Source organism: Spodoptera frugiperda, chromosome 27 (assembly GCF_023101765.2).
Source record: "Spodoptera frugiperda isolate SF20-4 chromosome 27, AGI-APGP_CSIRO_Sfru_2.0, whole genome shotgun sequence".
NCBI lineage: Eukaryota > Metazoa > Arthropoda > Insecta > Lepidoptera > Noctuidae > Spodoptera > Spodoptera frugiperda.
In genome coordinates, this window is record NC_064238.1 from 12,496,217 (window position 1) to 12,517,410 (window position 21,194).

The following is a 21,194-nucleotide window of genomic DNA, read 5'->3' on the forward strand; positions in this document are numbered from 1 at the left end:
TTGATATACAGACAGGGTATGAGCTGGCTTGGGTGATAGAATACTTTTTATCACACAGGAAAGTAGACAAATCCGGTATTATTATTTACTAGCTTTTGCCCGCGACTTCGTTCGCGTGGAATAGTGACTTCCGGCAAATTTTTGGTTTTAACCACATAGTTCCCGATCTCGCGGGATCTCTTCAAAAATGAGATGTGGAAGATATTCCAGGGAACTCTTCAAAAATCAACATAATGAGCTCTGCGTTTAAATTTAATAGATGTATACTCACTTAGGGCATTGAAAAAATAGTTTAAAAACGGACTTAAACTAACTTAAAACTAAAGAAAGCTACGAATTACGAATTTATAACAATTAAAAAAGAAACTATATTACAACCTATCCTCTATGCTATAATAACCAAGCTTAAACTAAATAATTTAAAAGAAACGACTTAAATCTAATCTAATTAAAAAAAAATTAGACTTACAATTTTATTAAAAAAACTAACTACAGTAACTACTAATAATCGATATCAAACTAAACCTACGTTAAATAGTTTAACCAAAAAACCAGGAAACCCCAACAAATAAACTTATTAATTGACAAATACAACGAAACCAATTTAGAATATACGAAACAGCAGGACCACTACAGACAAATAATCATACGACTGATAATACACTTTTTCTACGATAGTACCGAAGCGCTCGGCCGATACCCAACCAAATGAATGTAACGAAACCATAGCGCGATCTATTTCGATCCCAACGCCATCGAGGATAAAGACAACTTGGATTATTTATTTATACTCCGTTCGGGCATTTTCTTTGTACTAAAAGTTTAATTATATTGATATTATTTTTTTCATACCTTTTTACTATTTATTTACTTTTTTCGATGAATTAAAACAATAACATGAACCGAAGTCGTGTAACGATCGACATAGAATTATCTATACTCCGTTAGAGCATTTTCTTTGTACTAAATGTTTTATTATATTGATATTATTTTTTTCATACCTTTTTACTATTTATTTACTTTTTTCGATAAATTAAAACAATAACATGAACCGAAGTCGTGTAACGATCGACATAGAATTATTTATAAATAATTTATTTCTTATTTTTATTTTTTGATTTTTGAAATAAAAATATATTTATGTCCTTTCTAAGGTTCTAAACTATATCTGTACCAAATTTCAACCAAATCCGTCAAATAGTTGCGGAGATTAATGGTATAAGCATAGAATGTTCGACGTGATTCTTTAATTTGACATAACTTTTTTATTTATGAACCGATTGACATGAAACAAACACTAAATGTAAATTTAAGCATCCCACAATATATTCGTGAAAACCGCATCCAACTCGGATCAGCCGTTTCTGAGATTAGCGCGCACAGACGAACAGACAAACAGACAAACAGACAAACAGACAAACAGACAAAAAAAAAGTTAATTACATTTTTGGGTTTGACATCGACATAACAATAACCCCTGCTATTTTTTTTATTTTTATTTTCAATGTACAGACAGCACTTTTCTACGATTTTATTATATGTATAGATTTATTCCATTTCCACACAGATTACATTTTTATATACTAAGCCCCACAAAACCGTTGTAATGGTTGGTAGCAGAAGCTAGTTAAAAATGATGCTAAATAATGTATGTGTGTTTAGTACTACTACAGTACTGGACTACAGGCTTTAATTACCCTTCCTCCCCCCTCCAAGCTTGGCAGTGGGATCATAATTAAAGCTTAAGCTTTGTTAAGAACACTGATGCCAGGTCTCAGCTACATACATGTGTCATAACTGGATTTCCTTTTAACATAATGCGAGATAGTGAGAAACAAACGTACGAGTATATTCTGCTGTCACCACACTAAACGTGCTTTTCCACCAGAGATGTATTATGTAGCTATACTGCGAGGATGTAATAGCTAATCTGTGAAACTATGTGACCGTTTCCACTGATACTAAATTATGTAGCAGTACGTGTAAGAAGAGCTATGATGATGTGCTATCATAAAGTAGCTGCAAGAGAAAGATGTGCAGCTCAAGTATGCAATGTATCGATAGTAGAGAAACCAACCATAGCACATATCCATATCATGCATCTATAATACACTTCCATAGTACGCATCCATAGCACGCATCTGTAGCAGACATCTATAGCATACATCCGTAGCACGCATCCATAGCACGCATATTTTTATATAAAAAACAAATCTTAGTTAAACCCATTTCCATCAGTGCCCAGTTATAAATATGATAGGTGGAAGTCAAACGCATCCACAGCAACATCACATAGCACATCTCTGGCGTAAAAGCATCCTAATGCCTCAAGACACGAGTATATAGTACTAGGCAAACATAACAAATGAGAGTACGTTACAATAGTCTCCTGCCATTTGTTCTCGGTTTGTAATAGGAACTATCTGTATTGTGTAGGTCTGTGACGATTAGACGGGGGCTATTAGAGCCGTAATGTAAGGAGACTCTGCTTTATCTGAGGATTTAGGTGTATCTTTTGTAACATTACCGACGGTTACGTTAAAACAAAGTAAATGAGATAATCTCTAAGCGTGTGTTTGAGTGCACTATAAAAGTAAATCTTACTGAACATTTTACTAGGTGACCTTTTTACTGTATACACCTATTGATATATCTGCAAAATAAATATTATTCTATTCTATTCTATGCTATCCTAATACACTGACTAGTTTTGATTTCACTTGTTGACTTCACGGTTTGCACTGTGGCTGGGCAACTGGCTGTCGTGCAACGTGTAGCGGGTTCGATTCCTGCACAGGGCAACTCTTTATGTGATACATAAATTGATGTTTCGGGTCTGGATGTCATGTGTATGTGAATTTGTATGTTAGTAAACGCACCACGACATTGGAGAAAATCCTAGTATGGGGTTTAAAAATGATATCATTTTATGGTTAACGGTCACCGTAACCCTGTCGACTGCGGGTCACTATAAAATATTAAATACAACTACTAGAAACCTATGCCTAACAAAATAGCCTAAAACATAATTCATTTTAATTTATTTTCACAATTTCACAAAATAATTATAACATCCAAACAATAAATTGTTACATTTGACTAAATTATTTCAAACAATTGAAACGTGACTAACTTACACCTTATGAGACCCATTAGTACTCAAAATAAAGAGAGAAATATAGAATCAACATTCTACTTTAAGCTTTTGTAATTAAGTCGTAAATCCCTTGAAGAGATTCGACAATATAGGGTAACTTGATCTGCACGCCCCTAAACCCCTTATAATAATTACAGTAAAATAATAATTGTTTACGTTCTACGTCAATTTAATTTTTAATTACAACTTTCAGTACGTACGAGTACCTTCTACAATACCTACTTTAGAGTAAACAAGTTCATTTGTTTTTCTAATTAATTTTGTAAAAAGTTTCAAGATTGTTTTGGCGTTACTGGTGTGATTAGAAGCTTTTAATACGTGTAAGGTCGTTGTGGCCCAGAGGTTTAAGATACCCGCTTCTCATACATGAGAGTGCGGGTGAATTCTAACAAAGTACCAATGTGACGTTTTTCCAAGTCTATGTACTTTCTAAGATTATTTAGACACCACTGACAAACGTTGAAGAAAACCATCGTGAGGAAACCTGGGTTTATATTGTTTTATTATAAGTATGAAAATGCTTATCCGCATTAAGTAAGTGATTAATTCTCCCACCTTCTTTGTTTGAGAACAGGCTGTTTTGTCAGGAACCATTTGTCTCCAACTCCTTATCAAACGACTACACGGTTGTCGTGGTAGCTCGGCAAGTAGTGGTCAATTCCCGTACGGAGAAACACTTTGTTCCACAAATTGTTAGTTCCACTTCCAGTTCCACTAGTGTGGGGCAACGTTTAAAAAAAATAGCTATCCATAGTCCAGTCCAAATTGACCATTATTTAACCATTAAGTAAAGATGGTCGACTAGTAATATGTTAGTTAAGTTTGGTGTCGCATAGCGTCCTGCAATTTCAAACAAATGACCAAAGTTAGGTGTTTATGGCCTTGCAATGTAAGTTGGACGTTTAAACCGCAAAGTACAATACTAACATTGTTTAATACAAATATAATTCTGTATGGAGCTATACAATAGGTAAATGATCAAATAATGTATTAGAGAGATTGTAAACATAATTTTTTTTAGAGTCACGAAGGAGTTTCGTTCTCTTTCTTCTCCATTCGAAGCTAAACTTTGGAACGAGCACCTAGCTTCACTGACAGACAGACTGACAATTCAATTTGACGTTTCAAAAGTGCCTAATTTAGGATTAATTGAAATAAATGCTTTGATTTTGACTTTAATAAAAAAATAGGAAACTGGTTGCATTATCTTTTAAATAAACATTTTCAACTAAGATAATATTTTCACTTTTTTTAGCATAGTTGCGCAGCGAACCATCATCAATCATCTGAATTTATTCCTACATGACTTTAAGTGCTAATAAAAATACTATTACATGCCAAAACAGATGAACAATAGTTCATTATCCCGATTCGATGGCAGGAAACTTAAGTTACGAGTAGGACTGTGCTACATCTAAAGCTAGCTGCAGTCCACTTCACTTTATTTATTGACACATAACATACAAATATTCATACAGGCTAGATGCGATGCGATATTGTAGTATACTTGAGATATATAGTCTGCAAAATACTTCTGCATTTACTATGTATAGCAAAACCTATGCAAAGCTACTCATGTAAATTCTCCCAATGAGCAACAGAATTTAATTAAATGTCTTATTTGCAATTGCAAATAGTTTAGAAGACACCTGTAATTGCTTATCACATTATACAAAGAAAAAGTTTTGTAGTAATTTTATATAAACTTTGCGATACTGACAAAAATGAACCTAACCTTTAGTAACATAGCTTTTACTACATTTTCTATCGCTATCTTGGTAGCTTGAACAGGTCCACCATCCTATAACAATACAATACATGAAGGTTTTGATGGTACATTAGGAAGCGCTATTGTCATTAAAGTGAATTTAGCTGCTTCGTCACGGAGCAAACAGATTGCTGATGACGTAAGCATCGTCATCACCATAAGACATTTCACTGTTGACTCACTCGTGTGTTTGGCAATGGTCTTTTCCTAACGACGTGTGTTGACGACAGCTTAAAGTACATTTGTCATCACTCCTAGTCTTCCGGCGGGTGTTGTAAAGGTAGAACACAATCAACAAGCACCGCTCCTTGTTATTTAAATGTGAACTTTAAATTGTATACCGTATGGAATATTTCATAACGTCTATCCAAAAAAAATCCGTAATGGCCATCACATGGTTCTATTGAGACGTAGTGGAGGCGCCTGTATGCTTCAAGCGTGCGGGACACGTGCTTACTACTCGCCAGCAGCAGGAGAAACATCGCCGTCGGCGCGGCGTCTACTAGCTCGCACCGCGCTGTAAGCACGCTGACAACTAGCAGTAACCACAATTATTCGAATCAACGCTGTGCCAGAGCTGAGGCGGAGGCTTTGTTAAATGTTTTGACTTTAAGAGCCACTGAAAGCCTAAGTGCATACGACTTTTTATTGCGTAATTAATTTTTAATTATCAAAATAGCAAAATAAGATAGATTAACAAGGCAAGGTCAAATTCAAAGGCAAAGTCACATTTAATTATCATCATTATCATCAAAATAATGTTTACATCAGATTTTCATTCACATTTTCTATTTTACTGAAGCAAAGATTCAACCGATTCTCATTCACGTGAATTTTACAATATAGTGTAGGTATTACTAATCGACAATGGTAACATTACTCTTTACAGAAATTAGCATAGAATTCGTGTTACAATTAACGTATTCAAGCATGAGTCACCAGCACCACCACCATCGTCATTCTAATCACCATACGAGTAACAATCAAATGTCATTGGCCGACTTTTTTGGAAATTTATTTACAGTTGCCTCGTGGGTCGAATTATCACAAGTGATACTAATGAATATGAAAGCTAGTTTTGTCTAACACAAAACAATGGGTAAAACCTTGGTGTCTTCAAGGCCCGAGTGAATAGTTTGCTCATGGGCAGACGTGCTCTATCGTAGGCTGCATCATCACTTACCACCAGGCGAAAAGTCAACCTATCAAATATACTATATATAAAAACAAACCTTAACCATTTCATTTTGTGATCAATATGTGAGCTATATTGGATTATTAATTGTAAACAACAATTACTAGAATTTCACATTAAATTCATAAATAGATATTCAAAAGTCAAGGCAATCGGGGTGACTACTGTAAATAAAATTATTTCTAAGTAATATTGTAAGGAGTTGAGATCATCAATTTATTTGTTTTATTCTTTATTATTTCTCTTTAACCTCCGTATATCGTGTCTAGAGACGTAAATTCGGAGCTGCGGACTACCGAGCGGGTTTACCAGCTCGAAAAGCAGGAGTCGGAACAAGGTCATTTTTAGTTAGTAAGAGTCTGATACCTCCTCTCACCTTTCCAATCAATAAAACGTCGCTGATTTCTCAGATCAAAAATACTCGTACGAAATAAATATAAATACCCGTACGTTAATAAAACGAAGTTTAATCCTTGAAAAAGTTTAGATTATTGAGAGTTATGAGATCAATAGAATAATCCTATTTTTTTATACCACGACCGTGGCAAGAAAGCACACGGCCCATCTGATGGTAATTATTCCTTCCAAAAATAATTACTTGGTAGTCTAAACTCACCACAAATTCAACAATAAAATAATGTTAAAACAACATAAGACAACACACAAAGCGTGTTGCAAATAACATAGCTTGCAACATCCACAGGTGTGGTTAAGCCTTGACATGTGAATCATGGCGGCCATAGATACCATCGTATTTTGATATTTTAACATAACATAGCGCTCCCACACAAATGAAGATACAGAAGGTTGAAGGAGTGAGTTGCGATTAGATTCTTAAAACACAAACATAAACATTGTTACCACTAACTGTCTATTGGTTAGGCTTAGTATGACTTTGGCCTTTCAAGTAAACTTATGGTCGTTTTACTATGAGTGACATAAACAACCGAAAACCCAGCAGACCCGGGAAACGAACACGGCCGACACGAGCCCCTTTGGCCGGCAGTCGTCGTCGTCTAGAATGTCTTACTAATATTATAAATGCGAAATTTTGTGAGTTTATGTGATTATGTGTATGTTTGTGTACACGTGTACTTAATCACGCGGAAACGGCTGAAGGGAACGGGATGAAATTTTGGAACAGGGGTAGATTACGTTCTGAAATAACACATAGGATACATTTTTTATCCCAAGGGGATATGGTAGAAGCGAGTTACTCATAAAGATTTTAAGTGAGTACATAACTAGTTAGGTTTATAATCAAAATAAATGCTTTGTAAACAGAATCTACCTCTACTTAGAATAACAAAACTAGGAATGATTCACTCAGCCAAGTAGATAGGCACTTACATACACTTGTTAATTTAACTTACGAGAAAAATAAACCTGTTTTACATTCTAAGTAATATGTAATTGTCTGAATGTGTTGTCTGTTCACTAGAGTATATATTATGTACATGACTCATTTATTATTTATCTAAAATAAATGGTTCATAGATACATACATAATCTTACGCGTCTCCCGTGGGGGTAGGCAGAGACAATGGGACGCCAATTGCTACGAATCTTACATACCTCTTTCGCTTTCCCTTTAATATAATGCATGACAATTTTTTTGGGGAGCACGGGACATTACAAACCACGCCCTTTTCTATTTTTCATCTATCAATCCCATACTACAAAACGTTGCTAATTATTCACATTTTAATGAGCCACTTTCTTAACGCTTATAACTTATCTACACCTTTTTACTTATAGTATCATTGGTCAGTGCCGTTTTTTTGTGTCACAGTGCACAATCAGATTATGGCATATCCTCTTTGTACTTGTTTCATGCATTGAACTTTATTTTAAAGGACCTTTTTTACAAAAAGTAAAATAATATTCAGTTTTAGTTATAGACATTAGAACTCTCAATCGAACAACTAAAAACCAATTAGTCTTTTTAGAACTCATAACAAAAACTTTGTAAAAATACAATAATAGATGTAATTCTCATCTTGTTGATACCTGCCTGACTGGATGCGAAGGTCCTATTCAATGTCATCAAACATTTATATGCGAACTCAGTCGTTATCACATGCAACTGTGTCATGTCTACTGTTACAAAATAGATTATTATCCTCTTCGTTTTGTGACAAGACTTACTCAGATACTTGGTGACTAGCTTGACTTTGGTTTTTCCCCTAAGAAGTACCTATTAATGTACAATTTTTTTGATGTTATAAGCCGGTATACGAGCAAACGCATCACCTGATGGTAAGCAATCGCCGCCGCTCATGGGCATCCCAAAACACCAGAGGCGTTACAAGGGCATTGCCGGCCTTTTGGGGATTAGGAATTTAAGGGTAGTTGAGGAATTGGGGTTTGGGAAGATTGGGACGAGGGTAATTAATTGTATAAGCATTTAAAATACTCTTTACACAAAAACTGTAAAAAAATGAAGATGTTAAACGATAAACGTTATAATAAAACTACATAAACCCCTTTACGACCTTCTATAACAGCATCCTAATTAAAACTAAAACTAAAGTGCCTAAGTAAAACGTCAAACAAAAATGTTATATCATCGACGAGTTTTAGCAAAATTAGCCTCCCCAAACGAAGTTAATTGAGTTACAAACTGGCGCGTTGACTACCAACGCTTCCACCACATTTTACTCTCCGTCCTAAGAGACTAATTATAAAACTATTACATAGATGGACTACGACTTTTGCCTATATTTATTTATTTTGGAGAAAACTAGTGAAATAGTTTAAAATATTCTGTTTATGAATCTGAATACACTAATATTATTAACTAGCTTTTGCCCGCGACTTCGTTCGCGTGGAATAGTGACTTCCGGCAAATTTTTGGTTTTAACCACATAGTTCCCGATCTCGCGGGAACTCTTCAAAAATCAACATAATGAGCTCTGCGTTTGAATTTAATAGATGTATACTCACTTAGGGCATTGAAAAAATTGTTTAAAAACGGACTTAAACTAACTTAAAACTAAAGAAAGCTACGAATTACGAATTTATAACAATTAAAAAAGAAACTATATTACAACCTATCCTCTATGCTATAATAACCAAGCTTAAACTAAATAATTTAAAAGAAACGACTTAAATCTAATCTAATTAAAAAAAAATTAGACTTACAATTTTATTAAAAAAACTAACTACAGTAACTACTAATAATCGATATCAAACTAAACCTACGTTAAATAGTTTAACCAAAAAACCAGGAAAACCCAACAAATAAACTTATTAATTGACAAATACAACGAAACCAATTTAGAATATACGAAACAGCAGGACCACTACAGACAAATAATCATACGACTGATAATACACTTTTTCTACGATAGTACCGAAGCGCTCGGCCGATACCCAACCAAATGAATGTAACGAAACCATAGCGCGATCTATTTCGATCCCAACGCCATCTATCGAGGATAAAGACAACTTGGATTATTTATTTATACTCCGTTCGGGCATTTTCTTTGTACTAAAAGTTTAATTATATTGATACATTTTTTCATACCTTTTTACTATTTATTTACTTTTTTTCGATGAATTAAAACAATAACATGAACCGAAGTCGTGTAACGATCGACATAGAATTATCTATACTCCGTTAGAGCATTTTCTTTGTACTAAATGTTTTATTATATTGATATTATTTTTTTCATACCTTTTTACTATTTATTTACTTTTTTTCGATAAATTAAAACAATAACATGAACCGAAGTCGTGTAACGATCGACATAGAATTATTTATAAATAATTTATTTCTTATTTTTATTTTTTGATTTTTGAAATAAAAATATATCTATGTCCTTTCTAAGGTTCTAAACTATATCTGTACCAAATTTCAACCAAATCCGTCAAATAGTTGCGGAGATTAATGGTATAAGCATAGAATGTTCGACGTGATTCTTTAATTTGACATAACTTTTTTATTTATGAACCGATTGACATGAAACAAACACTAAATGTAAATTTAAGCATCCCACAATATATTCGTGAAAACCGCATCCAACTCGGATCAGCCGTTTCTGAGATTAGCGCGCACAGACGAACAGACAAACAGACAAACAGACAAACAGACAAACAGACAAACAGACAAACAGACAAACAGACAAACAGACAAAAAAAAGTTAATTACATTTTTGGGTTCGACATCGACATAACAATAACCCCTGCTATTTTTTTATTTTTATTTTCAATGTACAGACAGCACTTTTCTACGATTTTATTATATGTATAGATGTGAAAGTTTGTGTGTTTAGTTGTATGTCCATCAACTAGTGAACGGATTTTGATAGAATTTAGTGTACAGACAGGGTATGAGCTGATTTGAGTGATAGGATACCTTTTATCTCACGAGAACGCGGACAAAGCCGCTAGCAGAAGCTAATAAAGTGTAATTGGACTTTGAAATCTCTCTAATTCCTTTATTGAAAATCCTTCATCTTAAATTATGTCTGCATACCTTTTATGTATCTGTAGGCACATCTTCAATTACATTGGAATTAATTACAAACTGACAAGACTCAAAATACCTACGGCAACCTCTTGAGACACAATAATACTTTGTTATACCTACGCATTTGCTCATAATTGCACCTTAACCACGAAAGTCACATTCAGATCAATAACCCAATAAAAACTGACATACTACCCAACTTAGCATCGACAATCAAACCACAAAACAATGTCTCTAGACAGCAAATCAGAAAAAAATACTCAAAACTTATTTGAAATTTTAATTTTCATCGCACAAAATTCCAATTTCCAATTACTCGTCGTCTCGCGGCGGTCCGGTTTTAGCAAAAAACATAATAGGGGCTCGTTTCCAAATGTTTGGCAGCGAAAAAAGTTGAACTCGTTTATCATACCATTCGACGTACAATCCCCAAGATATGAAACACTGGATGTGGCTTCATTACAGGTATTTTAATGCTAAATACCTTTTTAGGACTTATTGCGTTTTTTGAATCGATGTAGCTAGGGGAAGATTTATGCTCAGTACAAGTCTTATGGCAATGAAACTAATGTTAAAGAGTATTTCTCAGTGTTTATTGTTTTGTAACAAACTGGACTATGTTTAAACCAGTATTTAGGTAAAATTTATCAAGCTTCAGTGTATTTAGAAATAGACTACACTTTACACCTATCTTTAAGACATGCAAGTAAAAAAATTGTAAACTTATCATCATAAAAACCTCGTACTAGGTTCTAAGACTGACGCATCACAGTCCAGCAACTATAGCATTGCAACGCCTTACTCAATCCGGAAATCAAACTTTCAATACAACATGAAGCTGCATTGCAGTAATCAAACCACTACCATTAATCTAATGAGTCACACGTGAATTGTTCACTCTCCATCCAATTCCGGTTGCGAAACCTGACCGGTGAATCATCTATTATGTTTTTTACTAGATATCTACAAACAAGATCGGATTCTCTGAAAACCAAAATTAGGTGATTGTTATCTTATTGTTTGTTTGACATCTGCACAAAGGTAAATGACAGGTCATGATAATATTATGTTTATGTTGTTTTAAACGAAAACATTATGACGTCATAGTATTAAGTGTCATTGCGTCTGTTGATCTAAGGAGGGATAGGTCAAATCACATAATGAATGTAACGCCCACTTTTTGAAAATTATCAAGTTGCATAAGTACCTAAAAATCTAAGAAACTTAAGTCTATTTGAATTTTTTTATTGTACAATCTACATACAGAGAAGCGTTAAATACTACTAGTACATACATGACCTGTTAGAGCGTAGCAATTTATCTGATAACTTATTTAGATATTAAACATTTCCAGCTATTATAAAATTCACATTAACAAAATGTAATATTTTATTAAATTCTAATATTTTATACTTTTTATTAGTATTGAAAAAATGCAGCTTTTTGCCACATCCAGTATTTGAACATCAGCGGCACATTTCACCGTGTTCCAGATTAGTTGCTGACTTGACACCGATTACGTTCGCGTCACAGTGCGCTCCATGCGTTTATCTATAATTGTTATCTAGTAAAAATAAACCATTTTTTCTACAATTATACACTCTACGTAATGAAACAAATATTGTTGCAAAGCCTTGTGTCCACTAGGCAACATTTGGCAAGCAAAACTTGACACTCAACGTTGTAAACGTTGTCAGCCGAGACGCAACAAGACGTACGACATGTTCGATACAACATGATGTTGCACACCAAATGTTGCTGAGTGGATATGTGACGCAGAACAAGCAAGTATCGCTCAAAATCAACACTCGTTTTTTTTGGTGACATGTTGTGAGCGACATTGATAAATGATATTAATTTTTGCAAATAGGTTACAATGTAACTCTTTTACACGTCAATCTCTTAAATAACTAAATGAGGCCGGCATTTCCTATAAGACTACTCTGAGAAGAAATGCCGAAACAAACTCAGAGAATTGTTACATGTAGAGAGAGAACTCGTTGCATACAAAAGTGCTGCGCTGACTGTCAACATGTTGGGCAACATGTCGAGAACTGTTGCCTTGTGAGTAGTGACATGAGATCAACCAACACACATACATTCACAAGTAACATTATAATTTCAAACTTTACCGTCAATCAACACATTTTTTTTAATGTTTTGTCTTTTGAGAGTTAAACAAATTACCTTAATGACGTAACACTTGTAATGAAGAGCATTTATTTTTTGCTTAATTTTTATGTATTACGTGTTGTTGAAAAGGCAGGGTTTATGGCTCATTAGATAATTTTAATGAGATTAATGGAAAGTGTTTTCGACGTAACGTCAGCTAATGATGATGAATCAGGCTTTTGTTGCTTTTGTTGCTATTGTTGGATGTTTCGCCATTATACTTTGAGTTTAAAAAAAATACTGTTGCATATAATGTGTCGTGGTGGCCAAGAGTAAAGTAGAGCACCAATGCTATTTTTTCCGATAAAATGTACTTTCTAAGCATATTTAGACACCACTGACTATCGGTTAAAGAAAATATCGTGAAGAAACCTAGGCTTATAATTTCTAAATAAGTTTGAAATCGCCAACCCACATTGAGCAAGCGTGGTGATTAATGCTCAAACCTTCTCCGTGTGAACTTTGATCAGCAGTGGCCACTTACAGGCTATTATTTTACAAGTTCGACACTTAACATTATCAGTTTTGACACCACATACTTTTATAAAAAAATATATATTCTTATATTATAACTTTCGTGGGACATACTTAATTAATTATTATGTTTTTCGGCTTACATCGGCTTACAAATAATTACGTGAGTAAGCCGAAAACATAATAATAATTAAAAGAACTTATAAGGATTTCAAGTAAATTAATCTACAGTTTCTTCTCTAGGATTACTGAAATATATTATGAAAGAGGCAATAAACTTTTGCTATTAAAAACTTAGTTTTAAATATATAAGTTTTATAACTAATTCTTAGTGTACCTAATGTCCTACTATAAATCAACCAGACGGCAATCAACCAAAAAGCTTCATCAAAATAAATCTTCCTAAAAGGAACACTAAAAAACTAAAATCTAGTCTCAAACTTAGAAAATAGGTAATAAAAATCTCCCCAGTCCGCTACCAGCTAAATTCCTACATTAAAAGTCTAGGTGCTAATAAACGACACTAGCGCCACAGACAGTCGTTTCACAAAATTAATATCATAGCTGGTTGCTGGGTAGTAAAAAACAAGTTATACTTCAAACTCTAGCAAGATTTTAATCCTTATTATTTCTTTTTTACAGAATAAAATACAAAATGGGCAACGAGGAGAAAAAAGGCAGCATTGTGCTGGAGAACTTTAATTCTACGTAAGTACCTCTTCTAGTATATATCTAGTATATAATAAAGAATTTATTCTTACGACCTGAGAAAACGTCAAAAAAACACAGGGATTTTCCCCTGTGAGAGTTTTTATAAACGTGTCACATACAGCTTACTGTTTTCGACGAATATAATCTACTAGTTTTTTCGCACGCCTCACGTGATTATGAGCCCTGGCCTTTTTTAAGGGGGAAAATCATCCAATGACTTCTCCTGCCTTGGGCGAGGCGAGAGGGAGTGTCAGACTCTTACTGACTAAAAACCACCCCGTTCCTACCTCTGCTCTTTGAGCCGGATCCCCGGTAAACCCGCTAGGTTGTCCGCAGCTCCGGGTAGTCCACAGCTCCGATGAGCCCTGGCTTGAATCTAATAGAGCAACCCTGTGAAACAGTTACATTAGTAAGCTGTAGAACTTAATTAACCTCATTACACACAGAATTGGAACAACTAGTTTTGAATTCCATAAATAACTGTCTTTTTTGAGGAAAACGCGACATGTCCAACAGTAGTCAGTCCAGTCACTCAGTCACTCCGCTTAGGCATCCAAAATGTAGTTACAAAGAGTCAAAACTCCTATTAGGGCTCATTCACATAGACCGGGTCGGAGAGGAGAGCAGATTTTCTTCACGTTGAAAACAGAGTTTTTAGTATTGGTATTAAGGTTTACTTTTTCATGTGCACTGCTTTTGTCATTAAGAATGCCTGAAGGTGTTTGGTGTGAAATCATAACAGGAGCTGACCGGCTCCAATCGCGTACTATATCTCGATTGCGCAGCCAATCAGCACCGAGCGCATCCACTTTTAGGTCGCTTCCAATCGGTCTATATGAGACTGCACGGTTGGTGCGGTGGCTGGGCGACTGGCTGCCGCGCAACGGGTAGCGGGTTCGATTCCCGCACGGAGCAACTCTTTGTGTAATCCACAAATTGTTGTTTCGGGTCTGGGTGTCATGTGTATGTGAACTTGTATGTTTGTAAACGCACCCACGACACAGGAGAAAATCCTAGTGCGGGGCAACGTTTTTAAAAAGATAAAGATAAACAGATAGTTGGCGACTCCGCTGCGACCAACTCCAAAGAAAAATGCCCCATGCTCTACGAGCCAGTCTGTGTAAACGGACCCCTATAGTCCCACCACATCACTCTTTATTTACTCCTTTGGGAAATAAGGTTTAGACTTCAGGCAATACTGGGAAAATTTAATTTAAGCATACCCAAAGTTTTAGATCTATTTTGGCTTGTATTGTAAGTAAAAATATTAAACTTCTGACAAACTTGAATAATATTTAGTAATTAGGATTCTTGGATGTTTGTTAGGTCTTGTCTAGAGAACGCCTACGTCTAAATGTAGAATTGTTCTACGAAAAATGTTTGTAACCTAAGTTCTAAACGCCTCGTTGCCAATAAAACTTTTCTCTATAGAGGCTCCTATAAATATATCGTGTTTTTATTGCTTTCCAAATTCTTAGTATTACAACATACTTAGTCTACAATTTGAGTCAACATTTTGGTAGAAGATAGACCTACCAAAATTAATTTACTTGTGAGAATTTAAAAGTATTAAGAGTTTCACTCTAGGCAAAGCCACAGGATTCAAAAACAAAATTCATTCTTTTCAAATTAAATGAACAGTTTCATTTGAAAATCCACAAAGCAGCTCTAAATATAGAAAAGGTTTGAGTACCACATAAAGTAATAAATAAGTTAATATTTTACCTATATTTGTAAACTAATTTATTCGTAGCTTTGACTTAAGTTCAATGTATTATTTTCCTTGATTTACATAATGAGGTTCCAATTAATAATTTATACTCATGTAAACATAGGATTTGTCAACCTATTTATTTTTACAATAAGATAAAACAAAAAACATGGTTGTTAACAACGAAATAAACCTAATCTAGACTCTATTATAAACTGTTTATACACCTACGCTAAGATTCTAAATATGGATTATTTCTTTGAACTCCTCGCTAACACGAATAAGCCTTCTTAGATAGATTTTCGTATAAAAGCCTAAGGGTGTTTTTCTACCAGAGATGTGCTATGTAGCTATGCTCCGAAGAACCGTTTCCACCGATACTAAGCTGTGCGAGGAAGATACGCAGCTCGAGTATGCGATGTATCGATAGTAGGGAAGCATCCATAGCACGCATCTTTCCATATAAAAAACATAGCTTAGCTGAGTCCATTTCCACCAGTGCTAAGCTAAATGTACCAATGAATATTATTGGCGGAGGCCAAATGCATCCACAGCAACGTAGTATAGCACATCTCTGGTGGAAAAGCATCCTAAAGCTTAATTATGTAAAGGTCTCTAAAGGTAACTGAAACTAATACTATTAGTAGGTCTTTGCAACATCGTATTTTATTTATTTCTAGATGTTTATAAATCCTTAGTAATAGCATTGTAATAATATTATATGCCTATGAAAAAACTATTGTATTCTAAATGATAATTCTAGATAGAATAGAATTGAATTATTAATTTTCAAGAATAATGCACCAAACTGCCACACTAGAGATATAAAATGACTGGGTTAATGAAATAACTGAGTATTCCTCAGGTTAGAGACAAAATGTTTGGTATATTTAACAAAAAATAAATACCTAAAAAACTAACAAGGCCGGTACAAGTAACCTAAGTAAATCTAACCTCTAAACTTCAACTTTCCAACAAAATTAACTTCAAAATGTTATCTTAAACTTAACTTGCTCTAGAAGTTATATCTAGACTTTGAGGCATACATTAGATATCTTGAATCTAGGCCCTAACTGTGGTAATTTGAGGGCTAATTGTTACGTGACTTTGCCTAATAGATTATTATTTATCTAAGATGGTAATTGACTGAATAACCCACAAACTTTGAAGGCTTTAGACGTTAGTATATCTGTAGTTTAGGTAGGGTTTGTACCTAATTATTTACATCGACTATTTACCGTTCCCTACCCTAAAGAGCCTTCTTAGCTGATGATTATACTATAGTTTAGATGACTGTTTAATAATGTATTGCTCGAATCTCGAATATCTTGTTATTTATTTAGGGTACCAAAATAAACATCCATGTTGAAATACGAGAGGTACTATAGGGTAAAGCACTATTTGGATACGAAACATTAATGTTTATGAAATCATGTTTTTGAGATAATTATGGAGCTGTGGACTACCTAACGGGTTTACCGGGGCTCCGGCACGAAAAGCGGGAGTTAGATCGAGGTGGTTTTTTAGTCAGCAAGAGTCTGACTCTCCCTCTCACCTCGACCATTGGATGATTTTTCCCTCAACAAAAAAAAACTTTATTCAACACTTCACCTCAAAATTATACAAAAACTAGAGTAAAAAACAAACTTTCCAAGAACTTCAACTAACTAGAATGAAATTTCCTTTTCTTACAGAGCAAATTTGGCGACAAACCCAGGGTTCCAGTCGACACTAAGTTTAGGATCAAAAGAAGTGATTAATGAAAAGGCCTACAACCCATTTGAACATAGGAAAGTGGAACACCCTAACTCGTAAGTATTAAATTAAACCAAAATTATTTATGTACTTAAGGAGAATGCTTAAAGGTTCAAAATTAAAATTTTCTTAAGTTTTTTTTTTGTAATTTATATCAGATAATAAATCTATACTAATATTATAAAGCTGAAGAGTCTGTTTGTTTGTTTGTTTGAACGCGCTAATCTTCAGAACTACTGATCCGATTTGAATAATTCTTTTTGTGTTGAATAGTGCATTTATCGAGGAAGGCTATAGGCTATAAAACATCACGCTATGACCAATAGGAGCCAAGCAGAGCGGGTGAAACCGCGCGGAAGTAGCTAGTATATTATACAATTGGGAGCAAAGAAACAACCATACATTTATGTACATACGTTTTCATAGTGATTGTTTTTTTTTTTTAATGGCAAGGACAAGTCAAGGCTGTTTCAGTGTAAAAGGAATAAGTTTTATTGTCTCCATGATTGAATTTGTACCCTAATTTTAAAAAACACTTAGATTTGAAATTTCGTAAAAATTCTCTCCTTGTCATTACATCGATGATGTCTGATTTTAAGAAGCTAACTCGTTGATCTTTTTTTGTAATTGAACCCCATGTAAGTACTATGTCATTCAATCTAATATTCATTTATTTTCCAGAACAATTGGTTCGTTGGTGCATCTACTAAAATCTTCACTAGGATCTGGTATCCTGGCTATGCCTGCTGCGTTCAAAAATGCAGGTTTAGCAGCTGGAGCTATTGGCACGCTAGTCGTTGGATTCATCTGTACACATTGTGTTTATGTTTTGGTAAGATATATTCATACATACATTTTTTTTATTCGATATAAACTAATGCTTGACTACAATTCCACCTGATGGTAAGTAGTGATGTAATCGTTGATGGTGCGGCGCACTAGTTTATTTATTAAGAGCCTATTCACTCTAGACTTGAAGACACATATACAACTTCACGCCTGTCCCCCATGGGGATAGGCAGAGATAATGGAAGGCCAATTGCTACGATTCTTACGTAGCTATTTCACTTAACCAACAGTCATCGTCTTTTCATATAGTACATACTTATCATAAGATATATTAATATATTATTAAAATTGTATGATACTCTATAGGTACTTGACCTGAGAGATAGTATATCTTCTATGTATTCTGTCTTTTCTTTCAATAAGAATCTGCTTTATTTATGGATATAGGAATTAATTTGTCAAATCGGTAAAACTGATTTTGAGCATTCATTTAAAAACACATTAAACGATTCATTTTTAGCTTACTTATGTTTTTACTCACGACTATCAATAGATTCTACACATAAATAATATGATATCATAATATATAATATACTACTACTTCGTGGATATTTTGGACCAGTTTCAAGGCAGACAATTCAGCCAAGTTCTGGTGAGGACAAGAGACTCTTATCTGCCATAAATGTAAGAGAAAAGTTCACAAAGCTGCCTGAGCCAGAACAAAATACTTGTATAAGTTCCAGATTTGTGCACAGACGATTTTCAACCTAATAGACAAAGTTCTATACAGAGGCAATCCGAATTTATACTAAGGAACTGGACCAGACCTGTGAATAGGTATCGAGATATAAAATAAACTTTAAAATTGATATAATTGTTTTAGAAGTTATTATAAAATTAGACTTTATTTCAATTACAAAAAAAACACTTTAGGTTAAAAAAGTGGCTTCCGACTAAACCTGATGGTCTTATTGTCAATAATAAAAGATAGTTGAAAATTATTAAGTACCGTACTGGACTTTTTTCAGTGTTTCGAAAATTTCTCAGTAGACTCCGTGCGAGTCTAGAATTGTGCCCAGTATATGGCAATAGGCTCAACCCCTATTACATGAGACTTATAACACAAATGGTGAAAAGTGGGTGTATATTATATAGCGGCATTACATGCCGTAATGTGCACCTCTGCCTACCCCTTCGGAAATAAAAGGCGTGACGTTATTGTTTAAAATTAAAAAATATGATTTGTTTTGTTTACTTCTTCTTGTTCATATTTATAAATCAAGTCAGTCGAGTAGATAAATCGTTTGAGTGCTTCTCTGAGAGACTTCCGAATAAATTAACATAAAATTGTACAACGTAATAAAATACCTACAAACTGCTTCGTGAACTGAATGTTTAGTAACACAATGTATTTTATTTAAACTAGCTTCTGCCAGCCCACGTTCCTGTGGGATAAAATGTAGCCTATGTGTTATTCCAGACCATAATTTACCCATGCTCTAAAATTCATCTTGATACCTTCAGTCGTTTTGTGAGGTTTTTTTATTATAAACGTTGCCCCGCATTAGGATTTTCTCCTGTGTCGTGGGTGCGTTTACAAACATACAAGTTCACATGCACATGGTTAGAAGTATTAGTAAGATAATATTAGTATATTATATTAGTAAGATAAGAAGCTTATTTTTTATGATATTGGGTAGCAAACAAGCAGACGGATTACTTGATGGCAAGCAACCGGCGCCGGGCATGGACACTCGAAACACTAGTGTAGTTATAAATACCTTGCCGACCTTGTAGGTAGGTATAGTACTCGTAATCTCTGCAAATAGTTAAGACTTCTTACGGTAGGTACATAATATAGATATATAGTACCATGTTTACTACTTATTCATTCCTTTATAAGACTTAGGGAACCTATCGCCAAAGGAGATTGTCCAAATCTGGCTATTTTTGAACAGGCTGCTCAACAAAAATGTAATTTACCAATAATTTTATTTACATTTTAGTAAATGTCTGACGCTAATAACTTTGTATCAATTTGTACTTTAAAAAAATCGATTTTTATTGGTATTTGTTATGATAAGACCAAGTATTTGTAGTAGTTGGCTTTGAATTTGACTTTAGTGCTGCCAATCTGCTGTCAATCTGTTGTGTTTTTCGTCAAAATGACAGATATTATTCGCTTTGTTCTTTTGCATTGTGAGTGTTGAAACTCGAATTTATTGCGTGGGAAAATACAAAGTAGACACATTAGTAGGAAAACATATTTTGTATATATATTATATGAAAATAACACTAAAGGCAGGACAGCCATAAAACATTATTGCTGCAACTGCATGGTGGGTCATAGAACAGTAGGTTGATGTGCACATATAATAACTATTATTTGGTTTTTAAGCTGGGCAAGGTACCAGAAAATTATTAATCCACCTGCCGAGTTCCTTGACCATATTTTAATTACATATAAATCGGATTCATAATGCAATTTAATAGAAAAAAAAATGTTTTATTTCATGCATAACCAGTTTCAATAAAATGTAAAAAAATATCTAAATATAAATCTTGATACAAAACTAAGTTTGTATCTTCATTCTTACTGATATGAACTAATAAATCAAACATATATTATTAGCTGAAGTGCTTGTTCAAAAATAGCCAAAGTCCCATACAAGTTGGTCAATCCCCTTTAAGATCCAAAATCGAGAAGCTAAAACCTATATAGTTTTGAATTGATTCGAATCAAAAGCAATCGTGACTCGATTCACGAAGCAACTGTACCTAGATATTTATAGAAACACCTATAATATTAGTTCTGAGTCTCATCTCTGGTCACGACACTAAGAGGAAACTAAGACTTGATTGAAGGCCAAGGTAACTGCTTAGCTATTCAACTCCTAATTGATTAGATCTTTTAATCAATCTGTACCGTGACATCCGTGATTGATATTTTTCTTTGTTACTTGGGTCTCTGTTTGTTCTGTGGTTATA

General features: G+C 34.2%; 1 protein-coding gene and 1 long non-coding RNA gene across 2 annotated transcripts in view; one reads left to right on the forward strand and one right to left on the reverse strand.

Annotated features, from left to right (window-relative positions):
- The window catches only part of LOC118263719 (proton-coupled amino acid transporter-like protein pathetic), a 56,012-nt gene that overhangs the window by 28,215 nt on the left and 6,603 nt on the right, over positions 1-21,194 (forward strand). The window contains exons 2-4 of the mRNA XM_035575873.2: positions 13,883-13,948; positions 17,357-17,473; positions 18,099-18,249. Coding sequence (XP_035431766.1) covers positions 13,896-13,948; positions 17,357-17,473; positions 18,099-18,249 — 321 coding nt within the window. The 5' untranslated portion in view covers positions 13,883-13,895. The remainder of the gene's footprint in view (positions 1-13,882; positions 13,949-17,356; positions 17,474-18,098; positions 18,250-21,194) is intronic.
- LOC126912613 (uncharacterized) lies at positions 232-10,381 on the reverse strand. Its single transcript, XR_007707310.1, has 2 exons — positions 9,650-10,381; positions 232-852 (listed from the first exon to the last, which is right to left on the reverse strand). It is a non-coding gene; the product is annotated as an uncharacterized LOC126912613 (long non-coding RNA).